A 19,007-nucleotide genomic window follows, 5' to 3' on the forward strand; every position below is an offset into this window, starting at 1 on the left:
CAGTTACTTTAACCATAGCAAATGAAGACTAATGCACATCTGGAAAATACTCTGATGAAGTACCACCATTACAGAAAAAAAAATATCAGAGCCTACTTTTAACCACAGTACACATGTTTTCAAAAATGCACATTTTTATTGGTGTTAAAATTTTACTTGAATTCCCATGAAGGCCCCAGGTCAGTAAGGTACCTAAGCACATGCATAATATCACTAGTGTCTTGGGGACAACTTGTGTGTAAAATTAGATATGTGCTGAAGTATTTTGCTGAACTGGGGTCTAAATTAGAGATACAATTCTGCAGGACTAATAATGAAAATTGTATTAAAGTAAAAATGAAGTACAGTTTATTAATGGCCTCAGTATAACAATGTTAAATATAATATAGCAATGTTAAATATAATCACTTGAACTATGAGTAAGTAAGAAAATAAAATTAACTTTTAAATTAACAAATTGTGCCTTTTAAATTCTTTTCTGCTTTTCACAGCTGTGTGACATTCCATAAAATGCATTGTTGTTTAGGACACTTTTGAATTGAGCCTTCTCACTACTTCTGTTTACAATATTTTATTTGTTAATTAATTTATTTTTTTCGGACTTCTAAGCTATAGCTACTGGTACCCATTCATAAGTTAAAAATCCCAACATAAACAAAGGAGTGCCCGTACACCTGCCCACTCCCAATACACACTTACCTGCTTCCCTTTTATTTCTGGTGGAATTCTATATACACCTCTACCCCGATATAATGCTGTCCTCGGGAGCCAAAAAATCTTACTGCATTATAGGTGAAACCGTTAAATTGAACTTGCTTTGATCCACCAGAGTGCACAGCCCCGCCCCCCCGGAGCGCTGCTTTACCGCATTATATCCAAATTCATGTTATGTCGGGTCACGTTATATTGGGGTAGAGGTGTACTAATAATCTTTTTAGGACTAGAATTTTTTGCTATTATTTTTGTAGTTCCAAAATGTACTATTCTATGCTACTTATAGTTTGGCTTTGGGGCCACCTCTAGAGAAACAATATATTTCTTGGAAGTCCAGTTACAACTCCAACTACAGTTAAACTTGAGTTACACTTAAAGCAGGTATTCTGCTTCTTTACGTATGAAAAATAAAGTATATCCTCCCCAAAATTACACCACTTGCTCTCGGGTATAGAATGAATTTTCTGAGAATTTATGAGGTAAACTTAATTAAAACTCAGTCCTTTGAATAACTGAGTAATCACTGTAAAGATGGCCATGGCCTCCATTCACTTGTTCATCTTCACCTCTATAAATCATAGAGGGCTACCATCTTTCCTGAGGGCCGCTTGGCTTTATTTTCATTGGGAACAAGGGGGGGACAATGTCCACTGTGTTAACAGAGGGTAGCCAGTGGCCTCGGTCCCATTCAGTATCAATTCAATCAATTCAATCTAAAATGGGTCCAAACACACTAAAATGCTTCAGTCATAATCAAAAAGACATGGTGGGTAAGAGATTATCTTTTATTGGACCACTTGTTGGTGAAAGAGACCAAGATGAAGTGGACAATTAACAGTACCGCTGTTAAAGGACAAAAACTGGGAGTTAGTGCGTTTCAGGTTGTTGAAATAAGCCATAAATCCAGTGTCTTTATTGAGTCCATGATTTTTAGTGTCTAGCAAAGTTATGAATTTAAGTTCATAGACTCACAAAGGTTTTGCAGGTTTCCTTTTAGGTTAAGTGCTGAGAGGTCAGGTATGCAGTGATAGCTTTGTGAAAGGGTAAGATGGCGTTTTTGTCTTTTATCATTTTTCTGTGTGTTCATTCAAGAGCCTAGTGATTGTCTCATTTCACCAACATAGATGTTACTGGGGTATACCATGTGTTGTGATAGGCACGTGTAGATCTCGAAAGGTGTGTTGTTGGTAAGAATTGATTGTCATTGCTGTGGAGACATATCTACAGGTTTTGCATCTGTTGTTCTGGCAGGGTCTGGTGCCACTTTGCATTGGTGGGTTCTGGTCTGTGGGAGGTTGGTTCTGATGATGAGCTTGGTATTAACTGGCCTCTTCACCTTGAATAGTCTCTTACAATATGCATTAACTACTTATGCTAAACAATCTGTTCCAACTTGTATTTAGCTGTGACACTGAGTACCTGCCCAGAGCTGAAAAAGAGCTCTGTGTAAGCTTGATAGCTTGTCTCTCTCACCAACAGAAGTCGGTCTAATAAAATATATTACCTCACCCACCTTGTTTCTTTAATATCCTGGGATCAACACAGCTACAATAACACATTAATCATAATCAGATGCTTATTGCATGATGGAACAACAGGCCAGAGCTAAGGTTATTTGGGTGGCTGAGTTGTGCATTTCTAGCCAGAGACTCCATCTGGTAGAAGTAGACTGCTGCACTGTAAGGCGGGGAGTAAAATGAGGCTGAGCCAGGGCCACTCTTCTCCCCCCACAGCACCCTGCTGGAACCAAAACTGAGCTGGGGAGACCCTGACACTGTGGGGGCACTAGAACCCAGGCAGTACCTTTCCTCCATTCCACCATGTGGGCTGCAGAGAGGAGCCAGATATAAGAACATAAGAACAGCTATATTGGGTCAGACCAACGGTCCATCTAGCTCAGTATCCTATCTTCTGACCATAGCCAATGCCAGATGCCTCAGAGGGAATGAACAGAACAGGTAATCATCAAGTAATCCATTCCCTGTCGCCCGTTTCCAGCTTATGGCAAATATAGGCTAGGGACACCATCCCCTGCCCATCCTGTCTAATAGAGATTGATGGACCTATTGTCCATGAATTTATCTTGTTCTTTTTTGAACCCTTCACAACATCCTCTGACAACGAGTTCCACAGACTGACTGTGCGTTGTGTAAAAAAGTACTTCCTTTGGTTTGTTTTAAACCTGCTGCCTATTAATTTCATTTGGTGACCCCTCGTTCTTGTGTTTTGAGGAATAAACATTTCCTTATTTGCTTTCTCCACACCAATCATGGTTTTATAGACCTCAAACATATCCCCCCTTAGTAGTCTCTTTTCCAAGCTGAAAAGTCAGTCTTATTAATCTCTCCTCATATGGAAGCTGTTCCATACCCCTAATCATTTTTGTTGCCCTTTTCTGAACCTTTTCCAATTCCAATAGATCTTTTTTTGAGATGAGGTGACCACATCCGCATGCAGTATTCAAGATGTGGGCGTACCATGGATTTATATAGAGGCAATATGATATTTTCTGTCTTATTATCTGTCCCTTTCTTAATGATTCCCAACATTCTGTTCGCTGTTTTGACTGCTGCTGCACAGTGAGTGGATGTTTTCAGAGAACTATCCACAGTGACTCCAAGATCTCTTTCTTGAGTGGTAACAGCTAATTTAGACCCGATTATTTTATATGTATAGTTGGGATTATATGTTTTCAAATGTGCATTACTTTGCATTTATCAACATTGAATTTCATCTGTCATTTTGTTGCCCAGTCACCCAGTTTTGTGAGATCCCTTTGTAACAATTCACAGTCTGCTTTGGACGTAACTATCTTGAGTTGTTTTGTATCATCTGCAAATTTTGCCACCTCCCTGTTTACCCTTTTTCCCAGATCATTTATGAATATGTTAAATAGGACTGGGTCCAGTACAGACCCCTGGGGACATCACTATTTACCTCTCTCCAGTCTGAAAACTGACCATTTATTTCTGCCCTTTCTTTCCTATCTTTTAACCAGTTATTGATCCAGGAGAGGACCTTCCATCTTATCTCATAACAGCTTACTTTTCTTAAGAGCCTTTAGTGAGGGACCTTGTCAAAGGCTTTCTGAAAATCTAAGTACACTATATCCACTGGATCACCCATGTCCACATGCTTATTGACCCACTCAAAGAATTCTAGTAGATTGGTGAGGCATAATTTCCCTTTACAAAACACATGCTGACTCTTCCCCCAGTAAATTGTGTTCTTTACTACAGTTTCAACCAAATTTGCCTGGTACCGAAGTTAGGCTCACCACTTGTAATTGCTAGGATCACCTCTGGAGCCTTTTTTTAAAAATTGGAGTCATATTAGCTATCCGCCAGTCATCTGGCACAGAAACTGAAATTAGCCATTCTGCAATTACACAGTTCAGTTCCTTCAGAACTCTTGGGTGAATAGCATCTGGTTCCTGGTGACTTATTAATGTTTAATTTATTAATTTGTTCCAAAACCTCCTCTAATAACACCCCAATCAGGAGACAGAAACGCCACTGTGGGGGAGCAGGGACCTTTGGACCTCTGGACATCCCAGAATACGCTGTGATTTTCTCTGTCCTGTTCAAAATGGCTGTTTGTTCTAACCCTCTCCTTCTCCTCCCTTCTCACCAAACCCTTCCCTTCAGCTTCATTCTGCATCTGTCTCTCCTCCTGTTCCCTTTTCTGTCCTCCTTACCCATTCCTTCCCCTTTCTTTACATTTAGCTGCTCCCCTACTAAATAACCCTCTCACCCCAAAATAATAATTGTGGAACTAGTATCCCATTTGCTGCCATCACATTGATCACTCTGCTTGTATGTTACACCCCTTCCCCCACCCTGTGTCTGTCTGTCTTAGATGATATTAGATCATTGTTTCCTCATAATCCTGAATTTGTCGGCATCCCTCTGTTTTCTCTCATCTTATATTTAATTTGAAAGCACATGTTTGTACAGTACAATGGGGTCCTACTGGGGCTCCCAGGTGCTTCAATAATATAAATAATATATAACAACAACAACAATTATTTATTTATTTTATTATTAAGGCTGCCAGATAGTTCCCATTATAAAACTTTATTTTCAGTTGCTTATAACTTGTCTAGTTTCTATCACTTCAACTGAAATCTTCCATGCCAGGTGACTGCCTCAGTATTTTTTTAAAAAATTTCAGACAAAACAGATTAGCTATTTCTGAGAATGAGGCTAGGGAAAAATAAATTGGTCTGACAATGTTAAAAACATGGAAATCTTTGAGATGCTCTAGTACAGAGGAGAAGGACTGGGACAAATTGGAGGGGATGGGGCAGGAGAGGTCAAGCTTGGGTCTGCACCCACCATAGCACTTTTCCCTCTAGAGCCTGGAATGGAACACAAAATTCCTGAGTTTCACTATTGCTCTGATATCAGCAAATATTTATAAAACCTACTGCTAATGTGTCCCATCCCCCCTCCCTTGCAGGGTCAGACAACCCACTACTGCTATTAATTATTCCATTAGCATAAGAGATGAAGGTTGGAGCAGTGGATCTAAAGGTTCCAATCCTGCTGCTGACCCCTGTGGATGTCAGTATGGTGCTACATGATGGAATTTATTTTTTTTCAGTGAGGTTTTTTTTTTAAATATAAGAAATCACACACAAAAAACCCACATTAAAAGAATACTATTAAGGTTACAAAGCCAAGTACTCAAAAGTTAGGAAAAGCTTCCTCTGTGCAACCTTAATTTAGCTAATTCATATTCTAATACATATACATATATGTAATTCAATACATATATGAATTATAGTAGTATTTTATTACGTAAACATATGCTACTTTTTGCACGGGATACCTTAGCCCATAGACTCCAAAGACCTCCTGGGCAAAGCATTTAGTTTGTTGTTTTTTGTGTCATTTAACATCTCTCTTAAAGCTTATTTTGTTTTCTGTACCAACAACTATATTACCAATCTCCTATTTCATTTATGTTTAGAGAGAGGTTTCAGGCAAATGGATCTCATCCCGGTCAAGATCATGAAGTGCACTCATGATGGTACTGAGGATAATGGAGCTTTTGTCATAGGCGCCAACTTCTAATGGTGCCAGTCGGTGCTCGATCCCCCTCTGCCACCAGCCCTGCCCTGACTCCATCCCTGCCCCGCCCCCTCCCACACCCATTCCAATCCCTTCCCCAAAGTCCCCACCTCAACTCTGCCCCCTCCCTGCCCCATTTGACTCCTTCCCCAAATCCCTGCCCTGGATTGCTACTGCTGTTTGGTGGCAGCAAGTGCTGGGAGGTAGGCAGAGGATCTGGGATGCAGTGCACTTAGGGGAGGAGGCGGAGGCAGAGGTGGAGGAGGAGGTGAGGTGGGGCAGGGCGGGGAGCTTGGCTGCCAGTGGGTGCAGAGCACCCACCTAATTTTTCCCCATGAGTGTTCCAGCCCTTGAGCACCCACGGAGTCGGTGCCTATGCTTTTTCTCATTCCCAGCATGCTGCCCCGAGCTTAAACTATTTTACTGCATCCCACCTTGGAGACCAACCTAGAAGTTATCTAATTGCATCAGTGCTTAATTTGTAATGAAAGGGGTGCCGTGGCTCAAGCAATGAGGTGCTGGGGCTCAAGCAATTTCTCTACTTTCATAACTGACGCAGCAAGCCCAGAGGTGCTGGAGCTCAGCCCTGGCAAGCCTTGGCACAAATGAAGCATTGAATAGCATTAGCAGGAAAACCTTTAATCCCTGTCAATGATTTTAACACAGCTGACTGATGTTTCATCAGGTGCTGATCTGCTGAGATTCCCTAATAAACATAGGAATTGAGCCATGTATAAAATGTTAAAGGGTGGTTATACAGAATGCTGTAGGAGGTAGGATGTTGGACATCCTGTTACAATTGCTGATTAATGGGAATACTTGGTAGAGGGCAATTTGGACAATAAGTGCCTCTTGCTTTCACTTGATCTTTACTTTGTCTTCTTTAAGCAACTTTCAAATCAGCAAGGTCTGAACAATTGTAACTGACCTCCTGATGGAAAATGGATGGCCCCAAGGACACTATTTCTATCCCAGCTACCGATCTTGGTGTCAATCGTGATGGAAATTAGGGGACTGTGTTGGTGCTGCATGCCTGAACTGTGGCGGGGGCAGGCAGGCTGAGCTGATTTGAAGATACTCCTCTGGAAGTCCCCAGCCTGGTTCTCTTGTGGTGGAGAGAAGAAGATACCTCGAGGAGGACTAGTCTAGTGCAGTATTTGCCATTGGACGAGCATGAATTATCTAGCATATTAACTACGCTACTTGATGGTACTGTTGTGGTATTAAGAATATGATGAAGTAATAAATCAAAGCACTCAGTCCTGTGTAGACATCTTTGTACTGAATGTCTAAATTAGTTGATTATTTCGCTAAAACCAGATAAATACACCATAGTGCAGGTTCCTTATCATGACATGATGAGACAGATTCCTTATCATGACATGATGAGACAGATTCCTTATCATGACGACAGATTCCTTATCATGACATGATGAACCATTAAGAAGCAAAAGGGAGAGGCAGAATTCACCATTCCCTGGGCTGCTGCTGTTTCTGCAGCCCAGGTTCCCTCTCCTGTGGCATTATCAGAAAGAGGAACTGTCTATCTTCAACTAGGACGTAAAGGAGTACTTAGTGACATGGATGCTTTTTAAAAGGTAAAGAAATATTTTAAAAAGTCCAGAATGGTTTTGATAATCTTCCTGACCTCCCCTAATAACAAATGTCACATTAGTAAAAAATACCACTCAGACACTTTAAGTGATGATTGTTGTGGCTATAAGGAGCCTGACTACTGGATAACTGGAAGTGATTTTAACACAACGGAGGCCATGACACTGCAGTACCAAGCTACAAATCCATTAAGTACTGTATATATAAATCAGTGCAAAGCTATTATATATATCACAGATGTATCCAGTCTCAAATGTGCTCACAAAAACATAAAAGAAGGCTAACTGAATATGTAAACATTTTATGTTTACTATGTTTTATGCAAGTGCTATCAAAACTTTAAAATAGTGAGTAAAGTTTGGATCTCAGATGTAGGTTAATTCCTTATTGGGAGAAAAATAGCTTGTTGTAGACATAAAATATAGTACATCTTAATATAATATAATTACAAGTGTGTTCATTCTTAGAATGCAAAAGCAGAGTGCATTTTACAAGCTTACATTTGTAACTTTCAGACATCCAACAAAATACACCAGATTCACATTCTCTGCAAAACAGTTTCTCTCCATTTGAAACAGCTGCAAATCCCAAATGATCAAAAATCATGAGTCAGACCCATCCCCCAATCATGAGATTAGCATACAAATCATTAGATTTTTAAAATCGTGTGTGTGGGGGGGGTTGTTTTGTGTTATGATTTTTGATCCTTTAGAAGGAAGCAGCCCACCCTCAATCTGTGTATGATCATTTCAGGTTCAAAATCACCCTTAAATACACACACAGAAATTCAGGCCTGCCCAATGGCTAGTGCAGAGGGGGACTTCACTTGTCCTGTCTAATTCCCTGTGGTGATAGCAAAAGCCATTCTATCTCCACCTCATTCCCTTAGCAACATCCTATCTCTCTTTACTCCCATTACACCTCCTTGACCACTCACATCTCCCTCTGCATGCTCCCTCAGATTCTCTTCTCCCCCATGTGGCTCCTATGGTAATTTACTCACTCTGCATATTATCCTTCCTTTCCTTTGCTCTCCTTCCCCTCTTATTCTCCCTCTCTGGCACCCTTTATTCCCCCTGTAACCTAAATCTCCATCATTTCTCCCACAGTGTCTTTCCTCCCAGTTTTCTGTCCAGTTTCTTAACCGTATAGCATAAGAGATGGCCATCTTCCCTGAGGGCAATCTGGCTTCAGTCCCATCAAGAGCCACGGGAAATGATAGCTATCACTACTAATTTCTGTACTTACTCTTTGCTTGAAGGTTGCTTTTTTGAAAAAAAGCATGGGAAAAATTCTTTCTTTCTTACAATACATGAGACACACATATTTTTCACGCTGTAAAATATATAAATACCCTCTTTTAAAGCACAAACATATAAAGCACAAGACTACAGCAAAAATGGCTGAAATTTGAAGTTTAGCAAGAGCATTCTATTCACTAAAAGTTGTATGATTTGTCTATCTTCAGGGGAAAATCAAAACAACTTACAAGCATATAAGCAAGTTTTGAGTATGCACAGTGGGCATCCATTAAGTTTTTTAACACAGCATAATAAAGCACTGAACCTTTTTCAAAACAGCCCCATTGAAATTAATGCTAAAACGCCTATTGACTTAATTAGGGCAATAATATCATTTACAATTAATATTATCTTTGCTTGCCATGGCACAGGAGTTGCTACTGGGACAGGAAAATAAAAAATATATAAAATAAAATTAAACAAGAAAAAAAGCAAAAATCCTCCTACCTTTAGACTAAGCATAGAAAATCATAGGCATCGGGGTTAAAAATCAAAGATTCAGTGGAATCTGCAATCTGTCTGCAATTTTTACTACATTATACAAATTATAAGCTTTTTGTTTGAAAACGAAATTAATTGTTTATCTTTTTTTCAATGCAGCTATTCACCTCTCATAGTGTAAATAGGGGTTCTGCTGCCCTGTTGACCCAGCCTTACAGAAATCTGTCTCCAGCAAAAGTGGGATCTTACCCCTCTTTCACTATCTCATCAAGATGTGCACTTAAACCTAACTGGAACCAGTAGAATACTACCATTATTAAGCACATATATTTCTTTTCCTTGCTGTTTTTTGTTAAAATGAAGAACCTGGGTGCAAAACGCCTATATTATTATAGCATAGGAGGTGAAAGTTAAAATCACAATAAATGCACAGTAAAACTCAATAAAAGCAAAAGTCGAAATTGCAGCAGCAATATTAACATTGCATAATCACAAAGTGTAGTATTTTCTATACATGTCTTTTAATATATTTCTATTTACAAGGTGAACTGGATACCTTAGAAAATAAAGGATGTACAGCATGTCCATATTAACATTGCTATTTGAATGCGGCAATCCTTTAATTTTTGCAACTTCAATTGTGCAACTTTTATGTTATATTAAGAGAATCTGTTTTGCAATTATTTATTGTTAGCTTCACATTTTGTACGTAGATTTGTCTGTCAAAATTATTTTTAAAATAAAACAGGAAGAAATATCAGTGGTGATATACAATAAGAGCAATCTTTCACGGCTTCAACATATTATACATACATCCTGATCCTAGAGATTCAGTGCCAAAACTTCCAGGACTTAATGGGTGAAGGATTTGAATAATTAAATTTACACAAAAGTGACTTTTGATCTTAGGAAGAAAGCCAGAAAACTTCTATACTATGACATAACATGTATGAGGCCAACATACCAGGCAATGACAATCCTGTAACATAGATGTGGGCTCATCAGTACTTTAAACTAAGGCAGCATGAATTACTTTGTTTTAGTAATTTTATACATTTAGTGTTTTACAGGTGACATTTAAAGTAGCAGCAGGTGCACCGGAATCAATTTGACTAAGAGAGAAGGTTGCTGCATCAATCCTACCTTTCTGTTTCAGATGCGGAGTCTTTCCTAGTCTGTTTTTGGCTGTTATATCTTTCCACTTTTCTGGACTGCCTGTGAAATGAGATGTCAAAAAAAATGAAAAAAGAAGAAAAGATACAGGGAATATGAAGAATAAAGCTTTAATTATGTATTACAATGATAATGAAAAGTAGTTGACAGATGGAAAAATGATAGCTATCTTTATGAATGGGCTGTTGAATTAGTAGTTTAAATCACAAGATCCTTTTCTATTATAGCATTAAATTAGTTCAGGCTTGTTGGTGTGAAGCCAGTGGGTTGCCAAACAGGAGACCTTACTCAATGCTAGAGAAGAGAAAGATAATTAGTTCAGACTCTTGGGGTAGGTAGGTAGTTGCATCACTTTTTAACAAGACTTCTCACAGGATTAGAAATGACCCCTACAGTAGCTCCTAGGTCCTCCCTTGACAAGAAAATAGTGCTGCAAGAAAGAGCAGTTGCAGAAAGGACTGGGAAGTAATAGAACACTCAAATGTAAATCTGAAAAATGTTTTAAAATCACTTTTTCAAGTAATGAACAAAATATTGTAATGAAGATCAAGTATAAATTACACTGCATATTAGTAAAACCTTGTCTTATTTTACTGTACCAAGATCGCTACAATTTTTGGAAAACTTCTAACAATTCAATAATACGTTCTTTCTATCAAATATTAACTGGTTGGTATTAGAACATGTGTCTAAGCCAATTTTTAAAAAATATGTAATTGGGTCATGTAAATTTAGTTAGCTTCCTTATACCTTTTCCATATATATCTTTCACAAAGAGCCAGAAGAGAGCTGAGACTGAAATTTTGTTTGTTTCCCAATTTCCAACAGTCAACTCTTTACCTGATTCTATAAAACGTGCATTTGCTGGGCCATAGTTTGTCTATCTTAACCTACCTGAAAGCTAGATCAGCTATTCCTTAAGCAGTAGAGTTGGTCCAATTTTCAGTGACCTTGCTAAGGGCATTTCACTAGTCACCTTTTGGGGTTGGGAAAGAATTTTCCCATCACTGGCCTGGGTGGTTTGTAGGGCTTAGGTTCCTCTCAGCAGCTCAGGGAGCTGGTGAACAGGGTAAGTTGTAGGGTGCTCATGTTGTCACTCTCTGACAAGTGTCCAGTGCAGGCACTTGTTCAGTAGGAGATCCTAATAAACCAGACTTGGAATTAGTATTAGTGAAGAGTGTCCCTTAAAGAAGATGAGGAAGGAGGCTGGGTCTCCTACTATCTGGTAGGGAGAGGATTTCCTCCACACCCTCACCCTTCGTATGAAAAGAGGGCCATGGGGTCCCAGCAACAGTGCTTGGAGCAGGTTAAAAGTTTTAGAGGTGGACACTGGTGGATCTTCACTGGATGATTTACTGCAGGATAGTTTCCCAGATGTGTTACTAAAGTTGCCATCATTAAACCATATTCCTAGTGTTTTACCTTTCTTCCTGTGATGTCCAATGAACAGTCATTTCAAGCCTGCAAAATTATGTACATGACATCAAGTTTGCAGGAAAATTCTCCTGCACACTAATACTATTCTTTGTATCTGACCTGGCTGTTATAATTTGTGTAAAATAAAAATACTTCTCTAGAGAAGAATATGGAGATACCAGGGCAATTTCTGCACTGTTATGGCAATGTCATTGAGGCTAAAATGAGGGCCATGGGGATAGCTCAGTGGTTTGAGTATTGTCCTGCCTAAACCCATGGTTGTGAGTTCAATCCTTGAGGGGACCACTTAGGGATCTGGGGCAAAATCAGTACTAGGTTCTGCTAGTGAAGGCAGGGGGCTGGACTCAATGACCTTTCAGGGTCCCTTCTAATTCTATGAGATAGGTATATTTTTCATGAAATTGAGAGGGATTTCTTGTTCTCATTCAAGACATTACACTGGGTGTCTGGGAAAATCACCAAATTCAGCTTTCTTGTCATTTATATGCAACTTATATGAAAAGTTCAGCCTTGAAGGTAGATAAAGTCTGGTGCTGCTCTCACAGAACCAGTGTCAATTAGGAATAACTTGCCTGAAGTCAGTGAATTACAACAGCATAAAACTGTTTAAGTAGAGATTTGGGCCTTCTATGTACAGGTTATCTCATTGCAGACTATGGCACCATGAAAAGGACTGCCCCAGGAAGGGGGAAATACAGCTGAGCCCAAGATAAAAATTATCAACTTGTAGTTGATAGCCAAATCGAGGACATAAAGAGATCAACAGCTGATCTGTTGCCCCCTTTCATTAGAGTCAAAGGCAGAAATGTGACTGTACAATTCAATTGAATTGGGTACCACAGAGATATACAGTAAGTGGTGTACATGATTGTACATCCCCATCTGTCTGTATCTATTGGTTGTCTCTTGACTTATACATAGATTGTAAGCTGTTTGTGGGCAGGGACCATCTTTTTGTTGTGTTTGTACAGCACCTAGCACAATGGGATGCTGGTCCACGACTAGGGCTCTAAGTGCCACTGTAATACAGAGGAGGAGGCAAGCCCAATAACTGAAGAGTATTTTCTGTGCATGCTTTCACCATCATGATTCAGAAATTGCAAATATATTATCAGGAATCTCTACATGGGCTCTGCATCTGTGGAACGTGTTTTTCACTATTATTTATAATTCTTTGTTCGTATCCGTATTTACAAGTCAGCTCTTGTTCATTTCTATTGCTATAATGCAAGGTGCTCTCACACATTTGTGTGTGAGACATTTTATAGGTTCAACACTCTTTGCTTTTGTGGAGTTGTATTCGTTTTTAACTATTACAGAATGAGGCCAGCAAACATCTGATATCCAACTCTCTCTACAGGATGTGGCCATCAGCGTTCCCTTAAATACACAAAGGTTAGCCTTCATGGATATGTCTACACAGCATCTTGTAGTGAGTGGGGAGTAAGCCTCTCAGCGCTGGTCAACAGGACCACAACTTCAAAGCACTCTCTATACAGCTATTTTTAGAACATTAGTGCAAGCCGTGCTAACCCGAGTTGGTTGAGGTGAGCTGGGCAACTTGCTCCAAAATCCTGTGTAAACATACCCTGAGAGGTTACCAATGCAGACCGCCATTCAAATAAAAAAAAGGAGAGATTGATTGTTTGCTGACTGTTGCACAAGGAATGTTGACAACCCCCAAATTCTATTTGACACAGGAAATAAGATGTGGAGAGATGCACAAGGAATTGATGTTGATAAAAATCAACTTCATGCACTAAGCTAGGCAGGTAAAATGCAGAAATAAAACTAAGATGAAATAGACATTTCAAGATTTGTATTTTAGACCTTGGGGAAAATGAGAAGAAACTCAGTGTCTGAACTGGAAATTGTGTATACAGACATCAGAGTAAATTATAGTTAAAATAATTGATCACAGATGATTTTCATGTTCTCCTCAAGCTATTGCAATGTTTGATTAGGATTAAACCATTATATCGTATGTTTCACAGGTAGGAACAGAAAATGGAAACACCTCTTAATCAAACTAATTTTGCATTAATGGAGATCTTGTTAGCAGTTGTATTCTACTGACTAAAATCATGTAGGTTTTCACAAAAAAATACTCTAAAAAATTAGTTAATTAACAGGTGTAATCCTGTTCTCCCACCATGCTCTGTACTTTAAACTTCTGTTGCATTTATTTTCCTTACATAATTCTTTTACTCTTCCATATGCAGCCAAAATTAAGAAGCATAAAGCAGGAGATCTGTGTTAGTGTTTAAGATTCTTTACAGATGCTGCAATTGTCTTTGAAGGCCCCAAAGCAAGGACGCGATCTGAGTAGCCCCACTGAGTTCAATGGGCCTACTCATGGGCTAGATGTCTCAGCCCTTAGAGGACTATTCGGCAGAGTAAGACCATCTTCCTCTTACTCCCAACTGGCCCTGCTCAGATTGTGACTATTGCTGCAGTGTGTGTGTGCATGGGGGGGGGGAGTACCCACAGAATCAGTGCCTGATTCTCCTCACTACAAACAAGGTGGAAGAGAAGGACTGGGAATAGTAAGAGCCCTGGTTCCACCTGTCTATGTGCTGGGCACACAGGCAGGAATAAGCTACTCTATGGAAAGGGCTGAAGAAACTTACTGCTTCCCAAGACTGAGCAAGGGAAGAACTGAAACTGTCACAATTAGTTCTCTGGTCTGCTCCTGGAGGAGCACACCTTGAGTCACAATTTATGTTGTGCTTCCCCCTTGTTCTGGAGGGTGGTGATTTGCTGCCACCCTATTCCAAGAGCAAGTTATAATACCCCTCTCCTTAACCATGCAGACTAAACTGCAGTGCCCAGCTCATGGGGCGAATAAGTGGGAGCTGTGCACCTGACCTATACTTTAATGCCTGTACCCAATGTCCAGAGTGCACACAGGGGTGTATGCTGGGCACTTACTCCATGTTCAAATTTAGCCACTTAGTGTACTCTATATAAAGAGGTTAAATATGTTAGTATGAAAAAACAAACAGCTATAATGTATATTTAGCAATAAAGAGAATGAAAAAGCATATAAAATAAAATATTTATAACAGAGAATGTTGTCAGGGAAGGAAATTGTTCACTATTCATAAATTAGAATCAATAATTCATTTACTTGGAACTAAAATTTGATTTAATAAGGATACCTCTGTGTTGCTCCAGGTTTAGCACTTAGGTGGTTTATACTGTCTTGTTTTGGAATGCAAGACTCCAGCGTCCTTGTTCTTCACAAATTTTGGAAACATGGAAGTGAATTGGACAGAATGGACAGAAACAGAGAGATGGTCACATGCAGTGAAGATGGAGACATGCAGTCAAAATATATAAACCAACAGCATTCAGGTACTAAGTACTGACCGAACTGCATTTCTGATGTCCCCTTTATTCACATGTTTAAAGGGGATATTTTAAAAATCTGTGGCACCATGGTAAGTACAAAAGTAAAACATCAGTGACTGAAAAATGTAAAATCTATATTGAACTACAGCACTGTAGCTCACCAATTCCCATTTTCCTTATTGAGAATAAATCTAAATTTTGTAAATTAGAATAATAGATAAATGCTTCTTCCTCAATCCAAATGAAAATTCAAATAGCATTTGAAAAATAATATTTTGGTATTAAGTACTGGCAAGTTATCTTGATTAAAATCAAGTAAATTCTATTTGCATTTAAGGAAACTTTCCTAAATATCCATACTAAAATTACCAGATGTTTTCCTGTTTTGATAAATAACTGCTCAATAATCACATGAAGGCAGCAAACTGACCCAGCAAGAATATTTTAAAAAAATTATTCTAGTGATGGTCAAAATATGTCTCATAATTTCCATACTATTTTCATTTTATGCTTAAACTCTTTTAACATCTTTACAATTTATCCAGAGCTCACAATTTGACTTAAATATAACTGTTCTGTCAGATTTCACATGCAGGCTGTACAAAAGAGAACTTTTTTCCAGACTCAATGTGTAAGTCTAGGTTTTTTCCAGGTACCAAACTCGGTTATACAGAATTAATAAGATATCTACTAATGCTTTATAGTAGAACTTCAGCATTTCAGCTATAATGTTAAATTAAGATGTTCATCTTTGACCCCTGAATGATTGCCAGACTGACTGAAAAATTATGTGGTTATTACTACTTGTCATTATATAATGAAAAGTGCAAGATTCGCTATAAGGCCATATAGTTAACTTTAGAAGACACAGTCGAGTAATTTTCATAGTTTTAAATGTTTATTTTTTATTCTTAATTATTTTCAGACCCCTCTAAGAAACTGGAAAAAAAATTTCCCCTACTCAGTTTGGATCTGATTCTACAAACTCAGACATGAGTAAGTTTGCTCATGCTAGTAGCCTCACTGATTACCATGTGTGAACATAACACACTATCAGCTGGTCTGTGAATGGGTTGGCTCACCGCGCACACCTCCTTGAGGTGGGGTGTGGCATGGCAGCTCTCTCTTCACTGCTGCGGTGGTCTGCCTCTTTCTGTGTCATGGCCCTCCAGCCAGGTCCCTTCAAAGTCTCTCCCCTTTCAGGATAGTCCAGAAACAAAAAAAAAGGGGAACTAATGCAAATCAACAGAGTTAGTAAAAGAGAGAGTGGGAAGTGCCTCCCTCTCAGGGTATATTAGAATCAGGCCTTCTCTTCTCTCAGAGAGAGACCTTCAGACAGTTATTTTCAGGGAAGTTCCTGCCTTCCCCTGGGCCTTCCCTCAGGAACTGAGGGTTGACAGTCTGTTTTCTTCCCTGGCTTGCCCACATGTGAACTGTTCTGCTTCCCTTTTAACTCTTCCTCCAGCCTGGGCATGTCTTGCAGGTGTGGTAGGATGGAGCCAGCTGAGCCCAGAGGAGCTCCTTAACCACTTGTTGTCTAGTGTAGGGTTTCAAAAAATACTGACTTATTGAATCTACCCTGAATGTAAGGTGCCAACATGTAAAGTGGAGGTAGAAGGAATTGTGATCAAACATAAGAGGTCTCTGCAAGGAAATCTTAAGAGACAAACTTGTGAAGAAAGATAAGGTGGAGATTTTACATTTTTGCTATTTGTACTACCAATACCGTAAAATCCCAGAAAGGGGAACGTTTGGGTTCTGTTTAGAGTAAAGTTAGAACTGCACCTGCATACAGTGAATTATACTGACTTCAACTGGAGTACTTGCATGAGAAAATTTATTTACATGCATGTGTGTTTCCAGGATCTAGCCATGTGTCATTCTCCATTTAGCAAGCATCGAACATTCATATAAAGACTAATCATCAGTCATGATTGGAACACTGTTGGAAGAATAATGGATGATCCTAAACTTTGTTCTGTGCTTGCAATCTCCCAGTGAAGTCAACAAGAGTCACATTGAGCAGATGCATCTGACGAAGTGGGTATTCACCCACGAAAGCTCATGCTCCAATACGTCTGTTAGTCTATAAGGTGCCATAGGACTCTTTGCTGCTTATACTGAGCAGAATGCATCATAGAAGCAGGCCGTTTGTCCATTAAATGACATTGCAGACACATTGGGAGAACATAAATCTTTGCTTTGTGAAATGGGTGCTGTATTTTAAAAAGAGCTATCATCAGTGGAGTGGCGGATATTAAAAAACAACAACAAATAGAATAAAATCTTACATGTCCATAAACAAGGCCTTCTCTAGAAAAATCTATTTCACCCATTGGGGTGATGCCTTCTTATGATGCCTTATTATTTGGCATAAATGGGTTATAAAATACTTCTTTAAGAAAACATAGGATTAGAGACAGAGTGAACCTTTGTGTCAAATTGTTGATTTTTTTTCTTCACCTGACATAGGGACATCTGGCTGCATGGTGGAGTCTCTTCTCCTAAATTTAGACTCCCTCACAGTAGCATTTCCAGCAGGCTACACCCACCTAAGAAACTTCGACGGCATGGATGAAACTCCTGCCATTTACTATTTGTCAAGAGCACAGAACAATTCATGCTCACCTAAGGCCTCTGGCCCGTACCAAAGTAGGGCAGAGAATACAACACGTTGCACGTTCTCTTGACTGCCCCTTCTATTCCTGGGAAAAATTCCTTCACTGTGTATAAGGATCTGAAAGCCTGTAAATTAACTGAACGTGATCACTTAAAACCTACTCCATCCTGTTTCCACAGCAAGTTGACTGAAGGAAGTTGGGATGGTCAAGAACTCACATTCTTAAACTTACTTTCAGTGTAAAACAGTGAGCTAAGTGCTTTGAAGAAGGGCCTCCACAACAAAAGGAACAATAAGTCCCAGAGATACAAGCTGGGCAGTTGTGTAGTGAAGAATTCTTGTTTCTGCCCAACCTTCCCAACTATTCAATGTGAGGTCGGCATAGTGTAATGATTGGCACCACAAACAGGATTGCCCAGTATTCCATTTATACATACTGTGCCTGACCCCTTAATTCTTGCCTAGGTGAAAATAAGCTTCCACCTCTTCTTTTCTTGCCTTCCAGGAAGTGGATATCACAAAGGCCACATCCCAGGCTAGAAAGTAAAGTTTGACACTGGTCTCTCCTACTTCTATAGAACTTAACTACCGGTATATGTTTTCGCAAGTGGACGTTAGTTTGGAAGTAAGAGTTTTACAACTTGATTTATTTAAAGTAAAATGTTTTACTTAACATCTGAGGAAAAAACATATCTATATGTTAAGGTTTTAAAAAAACAGGGGAGGATATTTTTGCTCATATCTTGCTGAAGAAAATTATAATTTATAACAGATACAGATATAGTTAACAAGTTTCTGATGTATGCAGTGTAGTCATAGCCATGTTGGGTTCCAGGATATTAGAGACAAGGTGTGTAAGGTAATATCTTTTATTGAACTAATTTCTTTTGGTGAGAGAGACAAGCTTTTGTGAGACAGGGAGCTCTTCAGACCAGACCTGAAGAAGAACTCTGTATGATTGAAAAGCTTGTTTCTTTCACTCATAGAAATTGGTCCAATACAAGATATGACCCATTTTATCTCTCTGTTTCTGATGTTGTTTGTCTGTATTCCCTATCAGATTTTTGAAAGCAACTTAGCTTGTTTTATACGGCTGCAACTAATTCCAAATTAGCAATTAATTGAGGTGCCCATTCTAGTATACAGGCAGGTTATTCAAATTTTGAAAGTGAGGATTCTGGGTCTCAGGGGGCCTTACTGAGAGCTTTCACACTTTAACTGAAAGGGACAAGAATGTTGAATTTTAACAAAGGCTTCTTTTAGCCAAAATGTTAATTA

At 39.1% G+C, this 19,007-nt stretch overlaps 1 protein-coding gene across 1 annotated transcript in view; it reads right to left on the reverse strand.

Annotated features, from left to right (window-relative positions):
• The window catches only part of RIMS1 (regulating synaptic membrane exocytosis 1), a 497,623-nt gene that overhangs the window by 124,172 nt on the left and 354,444 nt on the right, over positions 1–19,007 (reverse strand). The window contains exons 23-24 of the mRNA XM_039530107.1: positions 14,917–14,994; positions 10,289–10,360 (exon numbers count right to left, since the gene is read on the reverse strand). Of these exons, the coding sequence (XP_039386041.1) occupies positions 10,289–10,360; positions 14,917–14,994 (150 nt within the window). The remainder of the gene's footprint in view (positions 1–10,288; positions 10,361–14,916; positions 14,995–19,007) is intronic.

This window comes from Mauremys reevesii, linkage group 3, assembly GCF_016161935.1.
Source record: "Mauremys reevesii isolate NIE-2019 linkage group 3, ASM1616193v1, whole genome shotgun sequence".
NCBI lineage: Eukaryota > Metazoa > Chordata > Testudines > Geoemydidae > Mauremys > Mauremys reevesii.